At 36.5% G+C, this 25,826-nt stretch overlaps 1 protein-coding gene across 2 annotated transcripts in view; it reads left to right on the top strand.

Moving 5' to 3' along the window:
* The first annotated feature begins 748 nt into the window (after window positions 1-748).
* Window positions 749-25,826, top strand: part of SLC26A7 (solute carrier family 26 member 7) — a 142,784-nt gene continuing 117,706 nt past the window's right edge. Inside the window, exons 1-2 of one of the 2 annotated variants that reach the window (XM_030794979.1) lie at window positions 749-874; window positions 996-1,300. In XM_030794979.1, coding sequence (XP_030650839.1) covers window positions 1,108-1,300 — 193 coding nt within the window. In that variant the 5' untranslated portion in view covers window positions 749-874; window positions 996-1,107. The remainder of the gene's footprint in view (window positions 875-995; window positions 1,301-25,826) is intronic. The other variant, XM_003268285.4, reaches the window with a different exon arrangement.

Here is a 25,826-nt window from a genome sequence, read left to right as displayed (position 1 = left end):
TCATAGATTTAAGTTTTTTTTTTTCTTTTGGAGGCTAAGCAAAATGATCATAAAATAAAAATCTTTGACAGTCTGTTCTATTATAAAATGTAACACCTCTTCTTAAAAAGAGAACACCTACCCCCAAAAGTTATACAAAAAGAAGGCAGCACCATAAAAAAAGCTAAGGATACTTCAAACAATAGTTTGAATCATATGACATTCCTCAGTAAATTTCAGTTACAATAGAATGAATTATAGGACTTAGAGAAACCATCAGAGAAAACTGAATGAACAGTTTCAGAGACAGGGAAGATCTCCTGTCACAAATATGTGCTCATTGTGATACTTACTTTCTTAGCCCATGAGATGAAATTTCAGTTTGTTTATGAGAACTAGTTACTCCTTTCCCAGACTGGGCAGTAGCTATCCGAATGTTTCTGTATGAATGAAAACCTCATCTGCCAGGGAATAAAAATGGTAAGGACCTTTAGCAATGCCCTGTTATGTTTCTGAATTTTGTAGAACTGGCAGTCATCTGATAATGTTGAAAATATATAGCTCTCAAAGAAATAGGGCTGGATTCTCTGAATATGTTTTGCACAACAGATCCCTCTGGCAGCTTTATGATTTTGCACAGCTTGTAGAGAGAGACTGGACTAGCTGGGTATTTCCTGGTTTCATTAGCATAGCCCAGCCCACTTCCAACACACGCCCAGAACTACCTCATTAACCATTGGGATTGCAGCCAAAAACATAAGACTACAGTGAATATAAGGGGAATTACTGGCGAGAGAGCTGTAGACCGACTTAACACTGAACCCATTACTTTTCCAAGACCAGAAAAAAATATTACATGAACAGGAACTACTTCTCCTTCAGATAAGAATTCAAGGTTTTAATCTATAGTTTTTAAATCTAGAATAATTAGCTGTATCATAAAAAGACAGCTGCATATATTGAAGTGCTTCTGTTAATCTCTCTCTCTCTCTTTTATTTACTTATTTTCTGGGCAGCTTTGACATTGTAAACCACAGACGAATTGGAGCTTGGCATTGAAAGGAGGTGTCTGCAATGATTTTTTTTCTTGTTTAGAGAAGTTTACTTCTACAAGAAGAAATCTGAAAAATGACAGGAGCAAAGAGGAAAAAGAAAAGCATGCTTTGGAGCAAGATGCATACCCCCCAGTGTGAAGACATTATACAGTGGTGTAGAAGGCGACTGCCCATTTTGGATTGGGCACCACATTACAATCTGAAAGAAAACTTGCTTCCAGACACTGTGTCTGGGATAATGTTGGCAGTTCAACAGGTGACCCAAGGTAATGTATTGCATTTGAGTTTCCTGTATTATGCAGAGTAGATGTCACTTTGCTTCCTTGGAATAATAGTATGACCTAGAATAAACAATTTAGCTAAATAAATGTATATTAGCTGTGGGGAAACAAGCATATTGGATATCTTTGGAGAAGAGTTTTCCTAATTGTCTTTTTTCCTCTGTATTTTGATAGCTATTAAGCATTGAATAAACTTTTGAATGACATTACATTTTTTCACTGTTAAAATTCACACTGTTTTAGCGTGAAAGATTAGTAATTATGGGAGAATGAGTTTTTATAACATGATCTTATTGATACAGTTTCCTACTTTCACTGAATCAAGCTATAAAATAGTCCTGGCTTGAACACATCATTTTGGAACCTAATTAGCAGCACACAATTACCTGTTGTAGCCTTGAGAGTTGCTATAAACAAGGAACAAAGCTTTCTGTACATAAAGAAGGCTCTTTGCCAAGATTGGTATTTGCAAAGAGAATCCCGTGTGTCCTGAGAGCTTATGTTTTACTGTGTATGCTGATTTACTTCTGTATCACATTACCTACTACTCTATTTCTCAGTAAGAAATTTAAACTGGTGAGAAGTCTGATTTTAACTTTCCCCAAAACAGACTAAATGATATTCTGGATTTAGATAGGTGTTTCTATTGGCAAAAGCTACCGACCTAGTGTGCATGTGTGTGTATTTGTTTGCCTTAAAGATATATCCATTGCAGTTCTTGGCTAATTCAAATAATTTTCTACCTGTAGCAAGGGAAGGAACTAATTTCTGAACCTTGAGAATTTAGAACAGTTTCCCTGGCATAGACACTGCAGGCTTATATTTCCTTGCAGTTTCACTACCTCCTTGGCTTTAACTATTATTTACACTGTTAAATTATAAGCACTCTTTTAATTAAATTATTCTGTAGCTGGAACAAACTGGTTTGTGTATTTGTGTTTTTAGCATGATTAGGAACATCTGCACTAGTGACTTTAAGATCCATAATACTGTCATATTTTATGGGATTCCATTTTACTGAATAGTCATATTTTTAATGACCATTTTGCCAATAGAAATGCATAGTAATCTTTCAGAAAAATGCAAAGTAAATAACAGCTTTGGGCATTTTTGGACTTGTGTTTATTCAGTTTTAAATTCCAAATGAAACACTACCAATGTACTTTGAAAACTTAGGTGATGAATTTTTTTTTAACCAGATAGTTTCAGCATGTTATAAATTTATTTTGCTTTAATTTAATGTAAAATGCAAGAGAATTATGTTTTTAATAATAATTTCATTTTTTTACCTTTGGAAAATATCGAGTTAATAAGACAATTTGAGGATAAGATAAAGTTATCTATGGTGTAACATTAGCGATATTATTTATGTATAAGTTTCAGTAATTAATTATATAGCTTTTATTTGGGTATAGATTTTGAGGGATTTTGTTTTATGAGTCATGTATTTCACTGGTTATGAAGGGACACATTGGCCAGCCCCAAGACTGATGAGAAGCAGAACACGTACTCAGCCCTTGTGTCTTGGGAAGTTATGAATCTGGCTGCTGGTTCTCTTGGAAGGCTACCAGTGATGGATAAGGCTACACTACAAAAACTTAAATGTTTTTGTTTGCGAAATTTAAGACTAACTATTTTTAAAATGTCTATTCTTTTAAAAACAATTTTCTCAAACTTTTTCATGCTCATCTACTACGTATAGAGAGTTAAAAAGTGAAATGCCATAAGCTACCATTTGTTGTAAGAGGCAATGCCCTAAACCTTACATACATTATCTCCCCCTATCCTAACAGAATCCCAAGACACAGCAGTCTCCTTTCCATTTTCCACAGGAGAAAATGGAGGCTTAGAAGAGTTAGAAATTTTCCCTGGACGTCATACCTGATAAGTAGTAGAGTCAGGACTTGATTCCAAAGCCAACACTCTTAACGTTTTCACTTTATAGTCTACACTGCCAAAATAACAAGACTTTTCCTAACACCAACGTTATTAGTAATAGAAGACATTTCTTTGGAAGGGTGTGACTATCCTTCCCTTCAAATTACTTTTGCATTCAGGTTTCATCCCTGCAGTTTTTAGATTCAAAGGCAAAGTGACAAGAAAAATAACTAGACTGGGATACAGAGTAAGGAAGGCATTTAGATATCATTACCTCTTGTTTGTCTGAATACAATATTGGCAATTATTATCAGCTCGATTTTGTAAGGAAAATTAGAAGAGGGATAATTTTTGTTCTTGCATCATAACACAAACAATAGGATCAAGCACCTTTTTTTTAGCTTTACCCATTTTTGAAGCAGCTTTTCAGTTACTCAGCATAGTTGAATTATATAAAGTTGTCCAATTTAATGTTTCTTGACCTACAAAGATAGAATGTTTATGTTCCAATCTAGTAGTTGTTTTTCATTCTTCTTTCTCAAGGAATGCATTTAAATTAAGGATAATGGAAATTCATTTGAGTGTTTTCTATATGTCAAATACCAAGAAGCTATTTTAAATTATTTTAATAAAGTAAATCTTTACTTTATTAAAGATTTCCTAATTGTTAAATACAGATACTTTTCTATTATCAGTAGCATTTTCTGTGTTGACTACAGTCTTTCTGAAATCCCTTATTCTCTTGGTTTTTAGACACCACTCTTGTTTTTCTCCTGCTACCTGTCTGTGCTTCTCTTCTTATGATTCTCTGCAGATTTTTTGCCTCCCACCAAAGACTGGTGTCCTGGAGATTCAAACCCTGGCCTTCTCTAAAAGCATAAAAGATGCTAATCACCCCCTCCAATGCTAATGAAACTTTCTTCTCAACTTGAGATCTACATATTTATTTATTAATTTTTTAAAACCAGCCAGATTATCATTAAAATGTGATGTATACACTGCAAGACTACGTTTTCCAGCTTTCTTTGAGGTTAGGTGTTGCCCTGTGATTATATTTTGGCCAAGGGAAAATGAGCAGAAGTATACTTCTTCCAGTCCTAGCCCGTAAAAGTCAGGTATGATCCTCGTGTCCCCTATATGCTGGCAGGTATTAATGCCCAAGGCAAATTTGGAAGCTATGTATTGAAGGTAGCATTGACTCTATCAGCAGCCTTGGTTCCTGAGTGACCTTGGAGTTCTACATATTTAAGTATGCTAGCCTAGAATGTTCTAAATGTACTTCAAATGCAGTGTCTTCTAAAACAAACTGAATGAAACCTCCATTCGAACCAGAACTATAATAATAACAACAGTAATTTTTAGGCACAGATGCAAGCAGTATTGTAAGAACACTTGACATATATACAAAACTGAAGTTGGGAGAGGACAAACAACTTGCCTAAAGTCACACAGCAAATGAGTGGAAGAGGTAGGATTTGAACTCAGGTAATCTGGCCCCTGAGACTATGCCCTCGCCTTTATACCAGACTGCTTCTCTTAGAAAGTCCTGCACATCATTCTCAACTCTTTCCTCTCTTTTGCCACCCTGCCCACTAGCATATGATCAGCTGCCAGGTTCTTTTGTTTCTATCCCCTATCATTTTAACCAAGTAGTCTTGTTTCATGGGCCCTGTAGCCGCTGGAATTCTGTCTGAACTATTGAAATCATCTTGTGGGTCTTCATTCCTTACTCTGTCTCCGCCTGTAGGCCATATTCCATACTGCAGCCAGAATAATCGCAAAAATTTGAATGTATCGATCCTGTTCAGAATTGTTTAATGAACCTATATTTTCTCTAGAGTAAAAGTCCATTTCTTCAGCATGTCCTATTAGATCATTAATAATCTGGGCCTCTTTATAGAAAGCTCTACTCAAAGAGATCTCTCCTCTAAGAATCCCTCCCAATCTCCTGGGAAGATGTTTTCTTCCCTCTTACTCCCTTTGTACTTTCTACGTATCTCTTTGATAGGCCTTAACATTTTGTATTATAATATCTTGCTACAACTCATTCCACACTAGTCTGTAAGCTCTGGAAACAAGACAATGTCTTAATCTATATATTCTTACCAGCTTGTGTATTGCTTGGCACATAAATGTTTGTTGGAAGAATTAAAACATTCTAGAAGCCACCAATTGTTCCATTGCAGCATGCTATCACTCTAGAGAGGAAACTGAATTTAAACTAATTCTTATGTTTTGTTATATAAATAAATGTAATAAAGATACTGATAGTAAAGAAATACATTAAAATACAAGTAATTGATATTTTCCAACTTCTCTTACTTTCTTGAAGTTACAAATTTGCAGGCCTCCTGACACATCTGGTAAAAGATACGTTTTCTTTGTCCCAATGTTAATTTTTTCTTTAGCCAACAGTAACAAATATGAATAGTTTATATAAAAGTCCAGATGCCCAGCTTCTCTTGAAAAATCTAGGGAGACATGGCCATGCAGGGCCCACATCTCCATGCGGCAAAATCTGCAGGCCCTTAAGAGAGGCTCCTCGCTTTTGCCACAGCCCCCACCATTCACAGGTTCACTGCCACCCTTCCTGCTGGTATGCCCATTACCTACCTAGCTCTATGAATGGCTAAATTTGTTTCCCGTGCCAAGACACTTTCTAACATATTTTGTTGAAATGCCTCAAATTTGCCCTTGAATAAAACCTTTATAGGGAGATGACATAATATTAGCTTCTTCACCTAGAACCACAGAACCTTCAGGTCTGTGAACCTGGACTCATATGTTTCAATATACTTCACTTCTTTATAATCATATGCATTGTCTGTTACTGATTTTTACAATGTGTTCTGGGAAGGAGTCCAGCAGCTTTACTAGACTGCCAAAGGGGTGGTTACCCCTCTTCAGAGTAAATAGATATAATATAGAGATGTATAAAATAACATGTAGATGTATTAATTTCAAAGAAAGAAAGATAAAAGAAACTTCAGGTCCTTCTTTCACTAAGTTCAAATATTTCCTAGAAACTACTTGTATTTTTTAAAAATATTTTTAACATTTGGCAGTTCTCATTAGTAACATCAGGTAAGAGCCTTTATATTTAGTATCTGCCATGATGTTCTTTAACTGATATCTTGAAGAGCTTCACTGTCAAATATGTTTTATAGATAACCAAACATTTGTAGAGAATGTCATTGACTTAAAACACGTTACCAACATGGATGGCAAGCTAAGCAGTATAAGACTCTGGTTTCTAAAGCATTTAGTGCACATTACAGCCTGAATGACCATTTGGGGGAAAGAGTTTCTCTGTTTCCAACATGAAAACTCAAGCATTGAGACAGAGTGGAGACCTGAAATGCATGACTTGCCATATAAGAACCTAATCCACTGGGGTGGAATATGAGAATGTTTGGCCTTGCATTCCAAGGGCTCACCTAGACTTTTTCTTCCCAAACCATGCAACTTTTAGCTGCCATAGGGTTGCCTGATGTTCAAACCACAAGGTTTTGGGCTGCAGACAAAAGATGGATGTTCCTTATAATTATGCAGAATGTGTGGCATTACTGGCAACAAAACTTGTGTGTGGAAGCTAAGCTTCATTGCACTCCTGAGGGCAGCTTAGTGACATGCAGAACAGTAAGTGGAAATTCCTGACGCATACTGCATTGCACAGATTAAAGACTTGTCTGGGAATGTTTCCCTGCATGGTCTCAGCTTTGGCGATATAGAATCCTAGCATTAGCCACCTATCTCTAACTTAGCTCCCTTAATCACTGTATCTTCCTGCTAGTAACTTTTCTCCAGGAGCAATGGCATCCAAATATTCCTAAATGAGTCTAAAGTATATTTTTCTTACCCCATAAAAATATAGAAGAGGTGTGACACATTCCTGTCTTTTCCTTCACCATTTCCCCTCATCCCATGACCCAATCCCTCACTGTAGCTCCAAGCTTCATTCAGTACTTTTGACTCCCTTTTTATTTTTATTTAATGCAAAACAATGATGGTTTAGATATTAAAGGACCCTGGATTTATTTATGCACTTAGCATAATGCTCCCTATTACATTTAGAGCTGTCCATATGGAAGAACCATGACCTTTAATTTTAGAGTGTTGAAAACCTGGCAAGGTTTGCAACAAAATACATTGGCAGTGAGTGTCAGGATGAGATATGTGGTCTATCTTCTGTTTTTACCTGCTATGAACCATCCCTGCTCTTTTCAGTAACTGTATCTCAGATTAATTTGGGCGAACAACCCCTCTTCCATCTTTAGTACAAGTGATTTAGGTGAGTTTCTATTCCTGGCACAGCGGATGTTGTCCAGGCTGATCAGGGGACTGAATGCCTCTAGACCAGGATTCTCAAACTGGAGGCCTATTGGAACCACCTTGGGGATTAAAAGAATGCCAATACAAGGGTTCCACATCTAGCAAGAAACCAGATTTTCTGGAAATTGTGCCCAGGCATTGAGGCATTGTCTCTCTTCTATTCTTTTAAAAACATGTTGCGGTTTCTAATGTGAAACAGGTGAAAGCAGGATCTAGCCATAGTTATTGGACCAGGTGAAGGTTTGTGGGCCAAGATGTGATAATTAGCATAGTTCCATACACCTGGCCAGTGACTGATTCAACAATAAGGTCTGACCTCTAGGCATAAGGATATGAGTTTACTATACAAGGGGCCAGCTATTTATTATTAAAATGGTAATGGCAATGTAAGTGACCTGAGTGGTCAGTCTGGGTCTCAGTACATGTATGAGACCTTTTAGGAAGCCAAAACTTCCTTTGTGCTGAAACTGATGACAGTAGAGATAATGTGCCTCTACAGTTTCCCAGGACCTCCACAGCCTGAAAATGAAGCCAATCCAGCAAAATGCATAGCAGAGAGAAACTGAGTCCTGATGACAACTACTATAGCCCTGACTCTTCATTTGCATGTGCAAACACTTTTTTGCTTTGTTTATGTAGATTTAAGTTGGGTTTCTTCTAGTCACCCTAATGACACATTTGAGTGCTATTATAGTGTAAATGTTTTACATAAATAATTTCGAATATTATGAAACCCAGAAAGATTGATATTATTCTACTGAAGGGCATCTCATGAAAGTATGAGCTCTGAACATTAGGTGAATTGGCTCACTTCTAGGACTGCTAAGACCTAAAACTGCCCTGCTCCATTCCTCATTCTTCACCAGTATCTGTTGCCCAGCTTGCTTCTAGCATGACAGACATGGCCTGGGTGGGACCGGGGCTGACTCTGAGCCTCCCTTCACATCTACCCCTCAGGCTGCCCCTTCCCATGATGACATGTTACCTGCCTTGATAAAATAAAACCCTGGATTTCCCACCAGAAGAGAGCTTTGCTGGTGAGAAGCAATACAATGAGCTATTGCTCTTTTCCCTGAGGTTCTCTCACTGCCCCCTGCTACATAGAGTAGCTTAGGAGAGAGGGAGGGGAGACATGCTTTAATACTGGCCTGAGCATCCATGAATAATAGATTTTACCATGTAGCAGAGGTGACACACAGATGAAATGTTTGAATGAAATTTTACTAAAGGCTAGAGAGCAATGAAAAGCGAAAATAACCAGGCTTACTGCTGTCCACTTGGTTTGATCCCTCTTGTCTCAGCTCTGTTTCCTCTATCGGGACAGATGCCATGTCTAACACTTACCACCCCCCAGCTCAGAGCACCACTGTGGACATTTAACCTCTCCCATTCTGAGTCCAAGAGGAAGGACTGCTTTGGGGTCTCCTAACCATTTTAACATTGGAGATATCTGCACAAAGGCAAGACTTGACTCCTATTCATAGCCATGAGCCTCAGACAGCATAGTTTCTTCTCATTTAACACCATTTCTCAAAATAAAAAAATTTAAAAAAACACATTTTTTCCCCTTCATTCTTTGTGCTTGACTGTCTTTTCCTTCTATACAGTTTTTTTTCATGAGCTAATCTATTTTATTTTTTACCTTAGGTTTGGAGGTACATGTGAAGTTTTGTTCCATAGATAAACACACATCATGGGGGTTTGTTGTACATATTACATCACCCAGTGTATTAGTGCATTCTCACGCTGCTATGAAGAAATACCTGAGACTGGGTAATTTATTTAGAAAAGAGGTTTGATTGACTCAACAGTTCCACATGGCTGGGAGGCCTCAGGAAACTTACAATCATGGTGGAAGGTGCCTCTTCACAGGGTGGCAGGAGAGAGAATGAGTGCAAGCAGGGGGAATGCCAGACACTTATAAAACCATAAGATCTCATGAGACTCACTCATTATCATGAGAACAGCATGGGGGAACTGCCCCCATTATTTAATTACCTCCACTTGGTCCCCACTCCATGTGGGGATTATGGGGATTACAATTAAGGTGAGATTTTGGGGGGTCCCAGAGCCAAGCCATATTACCCAGGTATTAAGCTAATCCATTTTCCTGGCTTTACTTGCCACTGTTCTATTGGTTAATTGTAGTAATATATTTCCATCTTAACTCTTCCTTCCTAGCTCTAGATATAAATCGCCAGCTGCCTATTGAGCACAATCTCAATGTCTCCCAGGGACAAATTTTATAACTGAACGCATCATTTTTCCTACCAAAAGTAGTCCTTATCCTCCATTCTTTATTATAATGCAAGTCACCCGCCCATCTACACAGTTGTTCATGCCAGAAACCTGGGAGTGATCCTTCTTCCCCTGTCCCCTCAACAACTATATTCAATTAACCAAGTTCTGTAAATTCTTCCCTCTTAATATCTGTCTAATACACCTGATGCCCATTGTCCTCATGGCCACTTCCCTGATAATAGTAGATATAACCAACAATTGCTAAATGTTTAAAGTGTGCCATAAACTGTGCTAAGGATTCATTGTCTATTATATCAATTAATCTTCATAACGACCCTAAGAGTTTGATACTGTTATCTGTATTTAACAGATGAAGGAAAGTAGATTAATTTGCTAAGGTAATCCAGTTAGCATAAGGCAGAAGGAGTGTTTAAATGCAGATCTTTCTGACTCCTGAGCTTGTGCTTCTATCTTAAGAGCCACCAAAATTTACCCTGCTAGTTAGGATGTCTCTCACATACAGTTTTGTCCCTCTATTATCTATCTTAAACTGCAACAAAACTAAATTTTGAGTTAGGTAGTGGAAACCTTGTTCTTAAAATTCCTTCAGCAACACTGCAAATAACTTTTTACCTGCTCGTTCACTCTGAGGTGTTCCCTTGCTTCACATGATCTCCTTGGCCTCTCTCACTTTCCTTACTGTCTTTTTTTCTCATCCCTTTCTATTTCTAGCTCCTTCCTGAAACTCCAAATACTACCCCTGGGACTGAAACCACGGGCGTGCATTGATTGGCTTCTACAGCATTGGGAATCAATGTTTAAATACCAGAAGACTTAATTTTAAAATTGAAGGCTTTCCCTCCTTTCATTCAAATATAGTCATCTAACCACACAGGTTCCATATTCCCAAATGGCAACAATAGGCTGAAGTTGACTTTTGCCTGCACCCTTTATATGAACATGGACTTTCTAATTTGTCATACCCTTCCACACTCCTGTTCTTTTGTACATCATCACTATTTAACACCTGCTGTTTTATTCTGCTCAGCTCTAGAACAGATGTCCTCAAACTCAGCTCAAGGACAATGTGACTGGCCAAGGTCATCAAAGCATTTAGAATAACAGGGTATTTAATATAAAAGTAAACAACATCTAGAAGGCAGTTATGGCTATAAATTGCCAACTTTACTCTCATTGCACAGGATTAGACTTCTGAAAATGCTTTTCAAGGCCCTTCAATATCTGAATCTCACTTTCCAGCCACACCTTTTTTATGTTCCCTTCAGCATCATATGCTCTGCCTATATTGGACTGCACTTAGTATTCTAAAGGATCATGCTTCTTTGCCTCAGGACATTTGCACATGGTATTTCCTCTAAAATGAATAATATTCCCCTGCCTTGTCCCTTTCACCTGATTATAACCTACCATATTTCAGGAATGGGTTTAGTTCAGTAATTCTCAACCATGGCTACATATTAGAGTCTCTTGTGGCACTGAAAAAATACTCATGTCCAATCTCCACCTTAGATTAATTAAATCAGAATCTCTGGATAATTTAGGGCAAATAATTTTATGTTCTGTGCCTTGGCTTACTCAACTAACGAAAAAGTAAATAAAAATGAGCAGCCAGAGTTGAGAACCATAGGCTTTCAGAAAGCACTGTTGATACCTCTATTTTGTTTTTCCATGGTACTTATATCCTTAACTAACTTCATAGCATTTATTTTTGATTCATATTTGATTGAGCACTGTGTTAGTCCATTTTAACACTGCTGTAAAGAAATACCCGAGACTGGGTAATTTATAAAGGAAAGAGGTTTAATTGACTCAGAGTTCCATATGGCTGGGCAGGCCTCAGAAAACTTATCGTCATGGCAGAAGGAAAAACAAGCACTTTCTTCACAAGGCAGCAGGAGAGAGAAGAGAGCAGGGGAAACTGCTATTTATAAAACCATCAGATCTTGTGAGAACTCACTCACTATCACAAGAACATCATGGGACAAACCACCACCGTGATCTAATCACCTCCCACCATATCCCTCCTTTGACACATGGCGATTATGGAAGTTACAATTCGAGATGAGATTTAAGTGGGGACACAGAGCCAAACCATATCAATTGCCTAAGCCGTATGTTCCTCGAGGGCAGAGATTATTTACAGTCTAGGAAAACCAATCACTTTGGCTTTAGCACTGAAAGTCCTGAGTTCCAGGAAACGCTTTCAGCTCCTATCCCCAGTATTTGGCACGGTGTAAGTACCAGAATATTTGTTGACAGTGAACAATCATAATTGAGATAGATGGATGGGGTTTTCCTAGGCCCATGCTCCTTCTGGTGGCTCCTCTCTTCATGGGAACTTTGTCTCTTTCTGTTTCTATTATTTAAGCTCTTAGGTCTGTTGGACTTGGGGTTTCTTAATCATAGTGATTCTTCGTGTTCATGCTTGTGAGACCTCACCTGTGTAGCAAGTCACAGGAGGAAGGTATGATGTGATTGGCCTCAACCTCTCTAATGATTAGAAATACTGACCTTGGAGTAATAATGGTTGTCTGTGGACCAAAAGAATGTGTGTTTATAGAAATTTGTCTTCACACAATTATGGTTGTTGAATATGTGTAAATTTACCACAGGAGACTCACTTGTAATAACACTTAACCCTAATCCCGCTGATATTGTAAACTAGACAGATGGTTATACTGTGCTTTGCTAATAACTATTCTAAGACCACCACAAACCAGTTACCACAGGGAAATAACTTTCATCATTGCCCGCACAATTTGGGTTGGATTTTTTTATGTGTAATTCTTGGAAGTGCTTACCACCACCTAATTATTTTGTTTTTGAGAATACTAATCCATCTTGCTAGGATTCTGTATTCATTTCTATTCAAAAAATATTTGAAAGAATACAGCCTTTTGCTATGTTCTTGGAAAGCAATAGAGGAGTATAAGACAACAATCCAGCCCACAAGGGGCTTATTATTTTTTCCATCTTCAGAAATGCGTACAAAAGTATATGAGAATGTGATCTTGTTATTTTAACCTTGAATATATCATTCTGGTGTGGGTATTTAAGGGCGGGAACATTTTCTTAATGAAAGTTTGTAGAGTATTGGTTTCAGCCACTTTTTGCCTTGAGTAAATTGTATAACCCAGGGAGTCGCCAAAGAATTCTGTGTTTTTATTTAGGAACATGAAGATTAGTACAGTCCCATCTATATAACATAACATGAAATGACTATTTGGTGGTAAAAATTGGATCAACAAACTGGCAGTCTTAAAAAGCTATCAAAGTTTGATTCGCTACAGATCTATATTATATGATGTAGAATTTTAAGGAATCAGGTTCTGCTCATCACTCCTTCCCTGGAAAGGATCTCAAGGGAACTGTACACACAGGTAACATCTAGGGAAGGGCAACCATTGTCCCACTTAATCAGCTGAGTTAGTGTGCAAAGCATAGCTCTAGCAAAACTGGAGTGGAACAAAGCAGTTTTGACCTGATATCCAAGAGGAGTTTCTTTCTTTTAAAGCTAAGATTTGGATGCACTTGTGGAGAAAAGAAAAATAAACTTAGAGCTTACCTTGAGGCAGGCCCTGGTCCTTTTATTAGCCAGTAGCATGGATTAGGAAATAGTAGAAGAGAGTAAAACATACCATTGGACATGAACTCCTCCTACCAGGAAATGTATCCTCTTCAGAGTGTTCAGCTTTGACCCCTCCGCTTAGCAGCATTCCTCTTGGAGGAGGTGGTAGACAGAAGAGGTCTGAGAATTTCTGCTCTACAGCTTGAGCTAAGGTTGTGGCCCTGTGCCTGGAGATGGCTGGATAGAATCAAGACATTGCCAAAGGTAGGATTTAGGTCTGGTTTGGGGAGTTTAGCTAAGACATATAAACTCAGCCTGGTGAGGGTAAAGTTTAGCACTTGAATGTCAACCAGTAGGACTGGTTGACACAAAAAGTAAAACTGGGGAATCAAGTATCTGACGCTTAGGCAAAATGGAGAAACTAGTCAGGATTAGAACCTGGAGCCAAAGTTCTGGGTAGAAAGGAGTCTGAATTACAGTCTAGGAAGCCAACAGCAATGATAGATCTGTGTTTTCGAATTTTCTACCCAGTGTCTGAGCAGTCTTCAGATTTTGGTGGGTAAACCCAAGCCCATGGAAGACAGTGAGAAGATGCACCTGGCTGACAAGAGAAGTAAGGGAAGAAGGCATCAGCCAGCATCATGGAAGGTCATGTGTCGGTGTCCTCCGTCCTTGCATTAGAATATCAGGTTGGCCTCTTGGCCTCTTGTGGACTATTGTAGGCCCATAAGAATAGGAGTTATTTGACTTTCTTTTTTCTCCTGAATATGGAGGGTCAAGCAATTACCACAATCTCAGCTTTTTATGCTCTTTAGTTTTGAAGAGGGAGTTTTATTGATATTGACTTTCAGAATTACCTCATTATTAAAAATTTATGGACTATAAAATGTTTAATATTTTGATAATGCACCCATAAATCTTGAAGGTTGTTGAATAAAGTGCTTAATTTCATAAATATTTTAACAATTATTAATATAAAACCAATATTTCAGCATTTAATAAGTAAACAAACCATTATTTAGGATAATTCTAAATAATTGTCAATAATGTAACCATGTACCACTATGCATAAATCTTACCTTGTGTGCTGTGAATCTCTTCAACTTACAAACATTATCTGTATTCAAACCAATTCTATCTCAAGTTTTTTCAATTGCAACAAAGTGATCGATAGTAATTTTAGGACTACAATTTTACAGAAAGGAAATTGGCTCTGAAAGGTAATTCTCTGGTCCCAATTAGATTCATAATATATGCATCTCAGCTAAAAGTTATTTCAGTTCTGCAAGTCTCTGAAGTAAAAACTGAACTATAAAGGGACAACCATCAGGCACATATGGATGATATTGGAAGGCAGATATTGGAAATCTGTTATAATGGTTTATTTTTTGTACTCATCATTTTTGATGCTATTTATGACCATGCTGCCTTGACTTTATAGCCTTGGTTCTTTATATTTATCATAGATACAAGCACTTGCAACATTGTATCATTTAATTTTAAAAAACTGAATAGGGGATTTCAGTTTATCTCTTATTTTAAAAGAAAATCCTTCTTGACTGAAAGCAACTGTAAGTGTAAATTTCTCCCTTTACTATGGCATTTAAATCTTGAAGATGCCATCTTAAGAGGATGATAATTATATCTAAACCTATACAAATGCTGACATTTATTTAACTCTTTCTTTGTGTTTACCCTGTGTTGGGCCATAAGCTCCCTTTCTTCTGGGCTTTGCCTGGAATATTCTCTTAGTTCCTTTCTTTCCTTCCTATCACCTTTGCAAGGTTCCTCCTATAAGACTTAAACAACACTACCCTAATCCTTCTGAAATGGGTTAAGTCTCTTATGTGATCCTGTAACTTCCAATACTTCTTTCTTTCTAAAAACTTCACATGTAAATATTTATTTACTCTGGGTTTTTCCTGTTAAACTCTGAGATCTGTAGGTGCAGGGATAATATCGTGTCTACTTCATTTATCACTTAATTTCTTGTAACTGGTTAAGTGATTAGCACAAAGGAGTTGTTCAATAAATATTAGTTGAATAAAAGAATCATATTGATAGGGATTATCATTCCATTTTTTTTTTAACAGTAGAAGACTGAAATTCAGAGAGCTTAAATAACTTGTATAAGGTCTCAGCCAAAAAGAGATGAAATTGAGATCCAAATCCATGTTGCTCTGCTTTCCTAAATGTTACTACATCTAGGGCTGGTCCAGAGGACAGCTAGTTAGTGCCAGATGCATTGGGCTTTGCACTGCAAGACCAAGTAAAATAACATATGGGAATCCACATCACAGGAAATGTTCCTGCCTGCTGAGACTCATGCATCTACAGCTTTCCCTGGAATTGAAACACATGTCTCCAACAAGCTCAAGCAAACTAATTCTAACATTGTCCCCCAGAAACACTGGGAGAAAAATCAGAATCATTTAATTGAAGCACCCTTAAATGCTACATACAAGGAGGGAGGCTATGGTGTCAGCACAGATGTATCCCTAAATAGACGATGGCCTTGCCAGCCTGACACTTGAAAACAAAATAGGAACTTCATGGGAACATGCAGAATAGAAGCTAGGGAAAAGGATAAACCTGGAAAACCAAAATGCTACTCAACCCACTCCTTATACCTGAGCCTCCTGGAAGGTCACCACACTAGATTTGCCTCCAATCTCTCCACAGTCCTCCCCATGATGTTGTTTCTATTGTTGATAGCTCTGTATTACAGGTCACTTAATATCCCAGACTAGCCCACTCTTGGATTCAGACACTTCGAAATTGCTTCTTTGAGAGTGTTTACTTTCATGGTTTCCCAAACCTCATTAAGTACTGTATATCTGTTCAGGACGTTACTTGCCCCCAATTTTTTTTTATTTATAATTGACACATAATTGTACATGTTTATGCAGTACAGTGTGATGTTTTAATATATATAAACATTGAATAATGATCAAATCAAGGTAGTTGTCATGTCTATCACTTCAGATCTTCATCATTTCTTTGTGGTAATAACTTTCAGAATCTTCTTTTCTAGCTATCTTGAAATATACAATACATTTTATTAGCTGCATGCTACTATGTAATTGAACACCAAAATTTATTCTCCTATCTAACTGTAACTTTGTGCCCATTGACTAATTTCTCCCCACTCCCTCTCCCCCATCCCCTTCACAGCCTCTACTAACCACTATTTTACTCTCTACTTCTATGCGATAAACCTTTTTAGATTCTGCATGTAAGTGAGATTATGTGGTATTTGTCTTTCTGTGTCTGGCTTATTTTACTTAACGTAATGTCCACCAGGTTCATCCATGTTTGTACAAATGACAGGACTTTATTCTATTTTTATAGCTGAATAGAATTCCATGGTTTATACTGCAGTTTCTTTATTCATTTGTCTGTTGATAAATACTTAGATTGATTTCATCTCCTGGCTATTGTGGATAGTGCTACAATAAACATGGGAATGCAGAGCTCTCTTCAACATACTGCTTTCAATTCCTTTGGATGTATACCCAGTAGTGGAATTGGTGGATCATATGGTAGTTCTATTTTTAATTTTCTGAAGAAGCTCCATACAATTTTCCATAATGGCTATGCTAATTTACTTTCCCACCAACAGTATATAAGAATTCCCCTCTTTCTGCATCCCCACTAGCATTTGTTATTGATTTATTTTTTGTCATTTTGATGATAGACATTCTAATTCAGGTGAGGTGCATCATTGTGGTTTTGATTTACATTTCCCTGAAAATCGTTGATGTTGAGCATTTTGTCATATACCTGCTGGCCATTTGTATGTCTTTGAAAAAATGTTTATTTAGGCTTTTTCCCTATTTCTTGATTGGATTATTTGGATTTTCTTTGTGGGGTGTGTGTGTGTGCGCACCTTTCTAGTTTTTTTGGTTTTTGCTATTGTTTGAGTTCCTTTTATATTCCGAATATTAACTTCTAGTTAGATGCATACTTTGCAAATTCTCCCATTCTGTAGGTTGTCTCTTCACTCTGTTGGTTGTTTCTTTTGCTGTGCAGAAGCTTTTTAGTTTGATATAATTCCATTAATCTATTTTTGCTCTTGTTGCCTGTGCTTTTGAGATCCTATCCAAAAAATCCTTGCTCAGACCAATGTCCTGAAGCATTTTATTTATGATTTTTTTTAGTGGTTACATAGTTTTGGGTATTACATTTAAGTCGTTAATTCATTTTGAGTTGTTTTTTGTATATCATGTTGTTTTGGTTAGTATGGCTCTGTAGTATATTTTGAAGTTAGGTAGTGTGATGCCTCCGGCTTTGTTCTTTTTGCTCAAGATTGCTTTGGCTATTCAAGGTCTTTTATGATTCCATCACATTTTAGGCTTTTTTTTTTCTATTTATGTGAAGAATGTCATTGATATTTTGATAGGGATTGCATTTAATCTGTAGATTTCTTTGGATAGTATGGACATTTTAATCATATTAATTATTCTAATTTATGAACATGGGATGCCTTTTATTTGGGTCTTCTTCAATTTATTTAATCTATGTTTTATAGTTTTTATTGTAGAGATCTTTCCCATCCTTGGTTATATTTATTCCTAGGTATTTTATTTTATTTTTGTAGCTATTGTAAATGAGATTGCCGTCTTGAATTCTTTTTTGTATAATTCATTTGTAGCATATAAAATGCTTTTGACTTTTTTGATTGATGTATATTGATTTTGTATCCTGAAACTTCACTGAATTCATTTATTAGTTCTAACAATTTTGTGTGGAGACTTTAGGATTTTCTAGATATATGATCATGTCATGTGCAAATAGGGGCAATTTGACTCCCTCCTTTCCAATTTGAATGCCCTTTATTTCTTTCTCTTGCCTCATTGCTCTAGGTAGGACTATCAGTACTGTGTTGAATAAAAGTGAAAATGGCCATCCTTGTCTTGTTCCAGATTTTTGAGGAAAAGTTTTCAACTTTTGCCCATTCAGTATGATGTTAGTTGTGGGCCTGTGATATATGGCCTTTATTGTGTTGAGGTATATTTCTTCTATACCTAAATTGTTGAGAGTTTTTATCATGAAGCGACATTGAATTTTATCAAACACTTTTTCTGCATCTATTGAAATGATCACATGGATATTTTTCTTGATTCTCTTAATGTGATGTATTATGTCTACTGGTTGGTGTATCCTCAACTTTCCTTGCATCCCTGGGATGAATCCTAACTGATCATGGTGAATGATTTTTCTTTTTTTAGTGTGTTGTTGAATTCAGTTTGCTAATATTTTGTTGAGGATTTTTCGTACTTAACTCCATTAGGCATATTGGCATTATCCCTACCTCTTTTTGTTGTTGCTGTTGTGTCTTCATCTTATTTTGGTATCAGGGTAATGCTAGCCTCATAGAGTGAGTTTGGCAGTATTCTCTCCTCTTCAACTGTTTTGGAAGACTTTGAGAAGAATTGACATTAGTTTTTCTTTAAATGTTTGCTAGAATTCAGCAGTGAAGCCATCAGATTCTTGGCTTTTCTTTGATGAGAAGAGTCTTTATTATTGCTTTAATTCCATTACTAATTATTGGTCTGTTCAGGTTTTCTATTTCTTCATGATTCAATCTTGGTAGGTCCTATGTGTTCGAACATTTATCCATTTCTTCCAGATTTCCCAATTCATTGGCCAATAGTTGTTCACAACAGTCTTTTATGACCTTTTGTATTTCTGTGGTATCAATTATAATATCTCCTTTTTAATATCTGATTTCTCTTTTCTGCTTGGTTAGTCTCGTTAAACGTTTGTTAATTTTGTCCATCTTTAAGAAATACCCAATACTTTGTGTTCTTCATCTTTCATATTTTAAAAAATCTATTTTTAAAAAATATTTCTGTTCTGATCTTTGTTATTTCCTTTTACTAATTAGTGGGTTAGCTGTTTTTCTAGTTTGCTGAGGTATAACATTAGGTTGTTTACTAGAGATCTTTTTACTTCTTGAATGTAGGGATTTATTGCTATAAAATTCTCTCTTAGAACTGCTTTTGCTGTATCCTATAGGTTTTGGTATATTGTGCTTCCATTTTCATTTGTGTCAAGGAAATTTTAATTACCTTTTAAATTTCTTCATTGATGCATTTTTATTCAGGAGAATGTTGTTTAATTTCCATGTATTTCCACAGTTTCCAATATTCCTTCTGACACTGACTTCTGTTTTTATTTCATTTAGGTCAGAAAAGATACTTGATATGATTTCATTTTTAAAATTTTATGAAAACTTGTTTTCTGACCTAATATATGGTCTTTCCTGGAGAATGTTCCATTTTCTGTTGAGAAGATATGTCCGTTGCTGAAAGTGAGGTGTTAAAGTCCCCTACTATTACTGTATTGCAACTCATCTCTCCCTTTAGATTTATTAATATTTGATTTATATATTTGGGTGCTCCAATATTGGGTGTATATATATTTGAAATGGTTATATCCTCTTGGTATATTGACCCATTTATCATTGTATAATGTCCTTATTTGTCTTTTTTAAACCATTCTTGACATAATGCCTATTTTATTTAAAATAAGTATAGCTACTCCTGCTTGGTTTTGGTTTCCATTTGCATAGAATCTTTTTCTATCTCTTCACTTTCAGTCTATGTGTGCCTTTAGAGATGAAGTGAGTTTTTTGTAAGCAGGATATAGTTGGACCTTATTTTATTTTAATTCATTCAGCCATATTCAAAGTGTCACTGATAGTGCCACACTGTCTGTGTGTCTTTTCATTGAATAATTTAATACATTTGCATTTAATGTTATTATTGATAGGTAAGGATTTACTACTGTCATTTTGTTTCTTGTTTCTGGTTGTTTTGTAATTTCTTTTTTCCCTTTTTCCTCTCTTAATGTCTTCATTTGTGGTTAAGTGACTTTCTCTAGTAATATGTTTTGCTTCTGTGCTATTTATTTTTAGTGTATCCATTACAGATTTTTTTTGTGGTTATTATGAGGCTTACAAAAATTTTTATAGTTATAACAGGCTATTTTAAACTGATACCAACTTAATCTTGATCACAAAACAAAACAAAAAAACTAACAGAAACAAACTTTGTACTTTTATACCAACTCCTCCCATTTTGACTTTTTGATGTTTCAGTTTACATATTTTATGTTGCCCATTTCTTAACCCATTGTTGTAGTCATTATTGTCTTTAATAGTTTTGTTTTTTAGTTTTCATACTAAAGATATAAGTGGCTTATACACCACAATTACAGTATTAGAGTATTCTAAAACTTTTTGCATGCTCACTTTTACCAGTGAGTTTTATACTTTTTGATGTTTTTTTGTTACATGTCAGCATACTTTTCTTTTAGCTTAAAGAACTTTCTTTAGCGTTTTATGTAAGGCAGGTTTGGTATGGATGAATTTCCTCAGATCTTGTTTGTGTGGTAGTCTTGATCTCTCCTTCACATTGGAAGGTTAACTTTGCTTAGTACATATATTGGTGTGGTATTCTTGGACGTAGTATTCTTGGATAACAGTTTTTTTGTTGTTATTGTTTTACCTTAGCACTTTGAATATACCATTCTACTGTCTCCTGCCTTGTAGGGTTTCTCCTAATAAATCTTTTGAAAGCCATATTGAGACTTTGTTCAATGTGATATATTTCTTTTGCTGCTCTGAGTATTCTTTATTTGTCTTTGGTTTTTGCTAATTTGACCATAATTCGCCTTGGGAATTTTCTCTTTGGGTTGAATTTTATTGGTTACTTCCAAGGTTCCCATTCCTGGATGCTGCCATCTTTCTCCTGGTTTGAGAAATTTTCAGCCATTAATTTCCTAAATATGCCTTCCAGTCCTTTTTCTCTCTTTTTTAAGTGTTCCTAGTAAGTGGAGATTAGTTCACTTAATGGTGTCCCATTTTTCTTTTTCTCTTTTGATTGGGTAATTTCATATGTTCTATGTTTGAGCTCGCTTATTCTTTCCTCTGTTTCATCAAATCTACTGTGGAAGCTTTGTACTGAGATTTTCAGCTTAGTTATTGTATTTTTTATTCCAGTGATTTCTTTTTTAATTGTTTACATTTATTTGTCAAATTTCTCACTTTCTTCCTGGATTGTTTTCTAAATTTAATTTTTTATACGTTTTTGTGATTTTCTAAATTTTTAAAAAAGTATTATTTTGAATTCTTTGTCAGCCATTTCATAGATTGTCAATTCTTCTTGGTCCATTATTGGAGCTCTGTTGGTTGCTTTTTGTGGTCTCATATTTCTGTGAGTTTTCACAGTCCTTGTATCTTTACATTGATTCCTGCACATTTGAGAAGATAACCACTCCTTCCAGCTTTTGGAGGTACTCTTTGGTAGTACTAGACCTTTACTACTTAATATTGGAACTTAATCACAGGCCTGCTATTCCTTTCCATTCTGGGGAGAACTTGTAGTGAGCACCAGAACTTAAATGCTGCACCCAAACTAAACCACTGCTTGCCATTGTTTCCTGGTCTGGGGAAAATTTACTGTGATCATTGGAACTTAAATACTGCACTAGAACCAAAACACAGAGCTGCAGTGCTTTCCAGGCCTGGGAAAGACTTAAACGAGCGTGAGCACTTAATTGCCAAGGTTTTAATTGTTTCCAGGACAGGGGACAGCTCCACTTGAGCACCAGGGATTTGTGATAAATCTGGCCAGGGTTTCAGGCCTCAGGTGGTTATTTTTTAAAGCTCTCAATGAACACATACTCTTGCCACCCACCAATCTCTGGCAGCCATTGACCATGTGAAATAGGTAAACTGAGTGCTTCAGGTGTCTCTCTAAGGGATATCTCTTACAGAGGAAGTTACTAGGAACATTCTGAGAAATTCAAATTTCTATGAATTGAGTTCTTTTCCTTGGTCAAATAAATTGTTCTTTTCGCTAGTTTTTAGGGCTTTTATGCTTAAGACCCCCCTGAATTTGCCAGCATCACCTTAACTTGGTAGTAGGTTAAAATAGGACTGTATTACTGGTTATCCAAGAGGTTTCCAAAGTACCAAGGATCTTGGTAAGGTTTCTGCTAACCAGCAGCACTGTCTGCAAGTACCATCAAGAAGCAAATCTGATAATGGCTCTTCTCTGTCAAGATCTGAACCACTCAGATCTGCTGTAGTCATAATGACTGTTTCCCCGGTCCACTATAACTAAGGTATTATAATTTCTCTTGCTTTGTACTACTAACTTTACCTGTTCTTTCATGTGTACTTCTCATCTTTAAGATAATGCCCAAATATTATTTTCTCACTGGAGCTTACCCCAACCATTCCATTTCACATTTCCTCCCTTCCACGCTCTCCAAACTTTCCTCCTGTCTTTTATTCTGCTCTGATTTTTCTTTTTTATAGCACTAAATAATTTATATATTTTATGTCGATTGTTTATTGTTGTATGCTGTATATTCTCTTGTATACACCATGAAAGCGGGATTGTAGCCTACTTTTTAAAAAAGATTTATCATAAGTGGCTAGAGCAGTGCTGGAAAATAGTAGATAATTCTACTAATGCTTGTTAAATGAATAAATATTATTTTAGCTGCTTCTTACTAAGCTCAGACAACGTGGAGACCACCATTTTCTTACATACTTTCTTCATCTGAATGCAAAGTTAGAGATAAAGAACCAAAGTAAATGGGGAGGAAAATTCTTGTCCTCTGCTGCTTCCAGGCTCGGGGGTGGTCTAGAGAAATCTTTTTTTTTTTTTTTTTTGAGACGGAGTCTCGCTCTGTTGCCCAGGCTGGAATGTGCGATCTCACCTCCCGGGTTCACCCCATTCTCCTTCCTCAGCCTCCCAAGTAGCTGGGACTACAGGCGCATGCCGCCACGCCCAGCTAATTTTTTGTATTTTTAGTAGAGACGGGGTTTCACCATATTAGCCAGGATGGTCTCGATCTCCTGACCTTGTGATCCGCCTGCCTTGGCCTCTCAAAGTGTAGGGATTACAGGAGTGAGCCACACGCCCGGCCGAGAAATCTTATAGAAAGTTAGTCCTTCACAAAAACACTGAAACATGCCAGAGGATAATTTCTGTTTACCTTTACCTAGTTATGGGTGTTCATGGGGAAAGAGTGTCAGGATCTACAAGAAGCTTTTGTGCTTAGTATTTCCTAAAAAACTAGCCTTTAACACTGTTGGGTTGTTACTGGCCTTTGTAATGAACTTCTTAGTTTCATTCTATGTCTCGTTCACAGTCCTCTTGATGATGACTGCTTGGCCTGATAGTCAGGACCTTCCTTTTGTCTTTGATCCTTTGCTTCTCTCCTCATATTATCTGTTACTCTAGGTGAATATATAATTTTCAGAATCCTTTCTGTGTTCACCTGGGCTTCATGGAAGAGACCCTGGTACTTTGCTTGATATACAATAGTTTACTGATAAATGGAAGTAATTCTGAGTATAATATTCCTTCATAATAGATGTTTGCAATCTAAATGGACCCCTGGACACAAAAGCAACCAATTAAAATCATTTTGGTAGATACTGAAAATGAAGAACATATAGCATGAGCTAACATCATTAAAAGCACAATCAACTCTTCCTGGAATGGGGATGAAGTCGTTAGTCAGCAAAAGTTTCAAAAGAAAATTATGTTTTTACCTGATCTTGAAGGCTACATAAAAGTTTACTAGCTACCACTGACGAAGGGCACTATAGACAAAGGAAAAACGTATGCAATGACAAGAAGAATGAACGTTTGTTTAAATACTTTCTAATAATATAATTTGATGAGAATTGAAACTGGAGAATTTAACATAGTCTAGGTCATAAAAGGCTTGTATGACACAGAAAAAGAGTTTGGGTTGATTTTAGAAGGCAATGGAGAGCCATTGGTGGATCTTAAGGAGGGCTATGGAGGGACATGTCTTTTACAATAATTTCTGTGGCAGCAGCTTACATTACATGCTTGGAAGAGGCAAGAGGCTAGTTAGGAGAGACTAGTTAGGAAAAATTATCTCTGGAAAATAAAGCATTGCTATCTGAACAGAAAAAGACAGAAATAGTGGCAGTAGGAATAGAAAAGAGGGACAAATTCCATCCATATTAAGTGGAATAGATAAGTTTAGATCAGTGTTTTATGTAATATAAGGGTGAGAAAAAGAGACTATTTTGATGACTTCCAGGTTTCTTAATTGGGTGACTGCATGGGTGGTGATGCCATTTTCTGAGATAGAGCATAAATAAACAAAGCAACCAGTGTTTGTTTTTGTTTTGTTTTTAATGCATATTGTTTTGTTGTTATGGAGGGGTTGGTGGTGAGAGGGACCAAAATAAACAATTTCCATTTTGTATTTGTTATGTAAGTGCCTACAGGACCTCTTGTTATCCATTTGGGTCTAGACCTTAGGAAGGATATCATAAAGATGTATATATTGTGGTCATGGTATGGGATTGGATCAGATAATTAATGGATAGTTTGCAGAATAGAAAGAGAAATTAGGGTGGAAGCAACCTTGGGAATGCTGACATTTAAGAGTGGTAAGAGCTAGAAGAGTGAGGGGAGAAGATATGGTCTATGAATATCAGGGTGCTCTGGGAGCCAAGTGCTGAAATAGTTTAAACAAAGGTATTGACAGGGCCAAATGTAGCAAACTTATAATGTATATATGAGATATACAGTTCTCAGGACAGAAAAAGTTAATGATTAGAAACTCAAAGAGTGAAATTTAATAAGAATATAAACTGGAAAATACGCTTAGTGACAAAATCAGATACAACCAAATAACTTCGTGACTTTTCAGGAAGGTAGGCAACTTGGAAAGGCCATTCATTTGTGAAAGTTTGTTCATCCTTCAACCCCCACTTCAAGTCTTATCTTCCGATAACACTTTTTTGTGATTATGTTTCTCATAATTTTTCTACTTTCTCTGAATTTTGGTTACATTAACTATCCTATAAATTGCACATATAATTGTTGAATGTTGGATGAAACTTTGTGTCAGTTGAGGACCTTGTAATTCATATCTTATGTCCGTTTGTATCTCTCATGGAATTTAATATGGATTTGGAGACACCGTAAGAGCTTTATAAGTAATTAAGAACTGTCAGGAAGACCTCAGTTTTGAACTTTGGATGTATCACTTGAACAACTTCTTCAGCTGCTCTAAGATTTAGTATTCCAGTGTGTAAAATAGGGACAATAACACCTAGTACACAGAGTTGCTTTGAAAAACAAATGAGAGAATATAAGGTGCTCAGGGCAGAATCTAGTACAAAGGAAATGTTCAATAAATGCTATTATTGTAACCTTATTATTATCATCTATTCCCCACTAGAACATAAACTAGGATATGACATTTATAAACATCAACTCCACAAAGACAAAGATTTTTATTTGGATTTGTCTTAATCTATTTTGTGCAGCTATAATAAAACGCTGAGACTGGATAAATTGTAATGGACAGAATTTTATTGGCTCATAGCTCTGGAGGCTGGGAAGTCCAAGTCTGAACAGCTGTCATCTGGCAAGGGCCTTCTTTCTGTCTTATAAC

The sequence above is a fragment of the Nomascus leucogenys genome, chromosome 16, assembly GCF_006542625.1.
Source record: "Nomascus leucogenys isolate Asia chromosome 16, Asia_NLE_v1, whole genome shotgun sequence".
Lineage (NCBI taxonomy): Eukaryota > Metazoa > Chordata > Mammalia > Primates > Hylobatidae > Nomascus > Nomascus leucogenys.
Note: the sequence above shows the minus strand (reverse complement) of the source record. Positions and strands in the feature narration are given on the sequence as shown.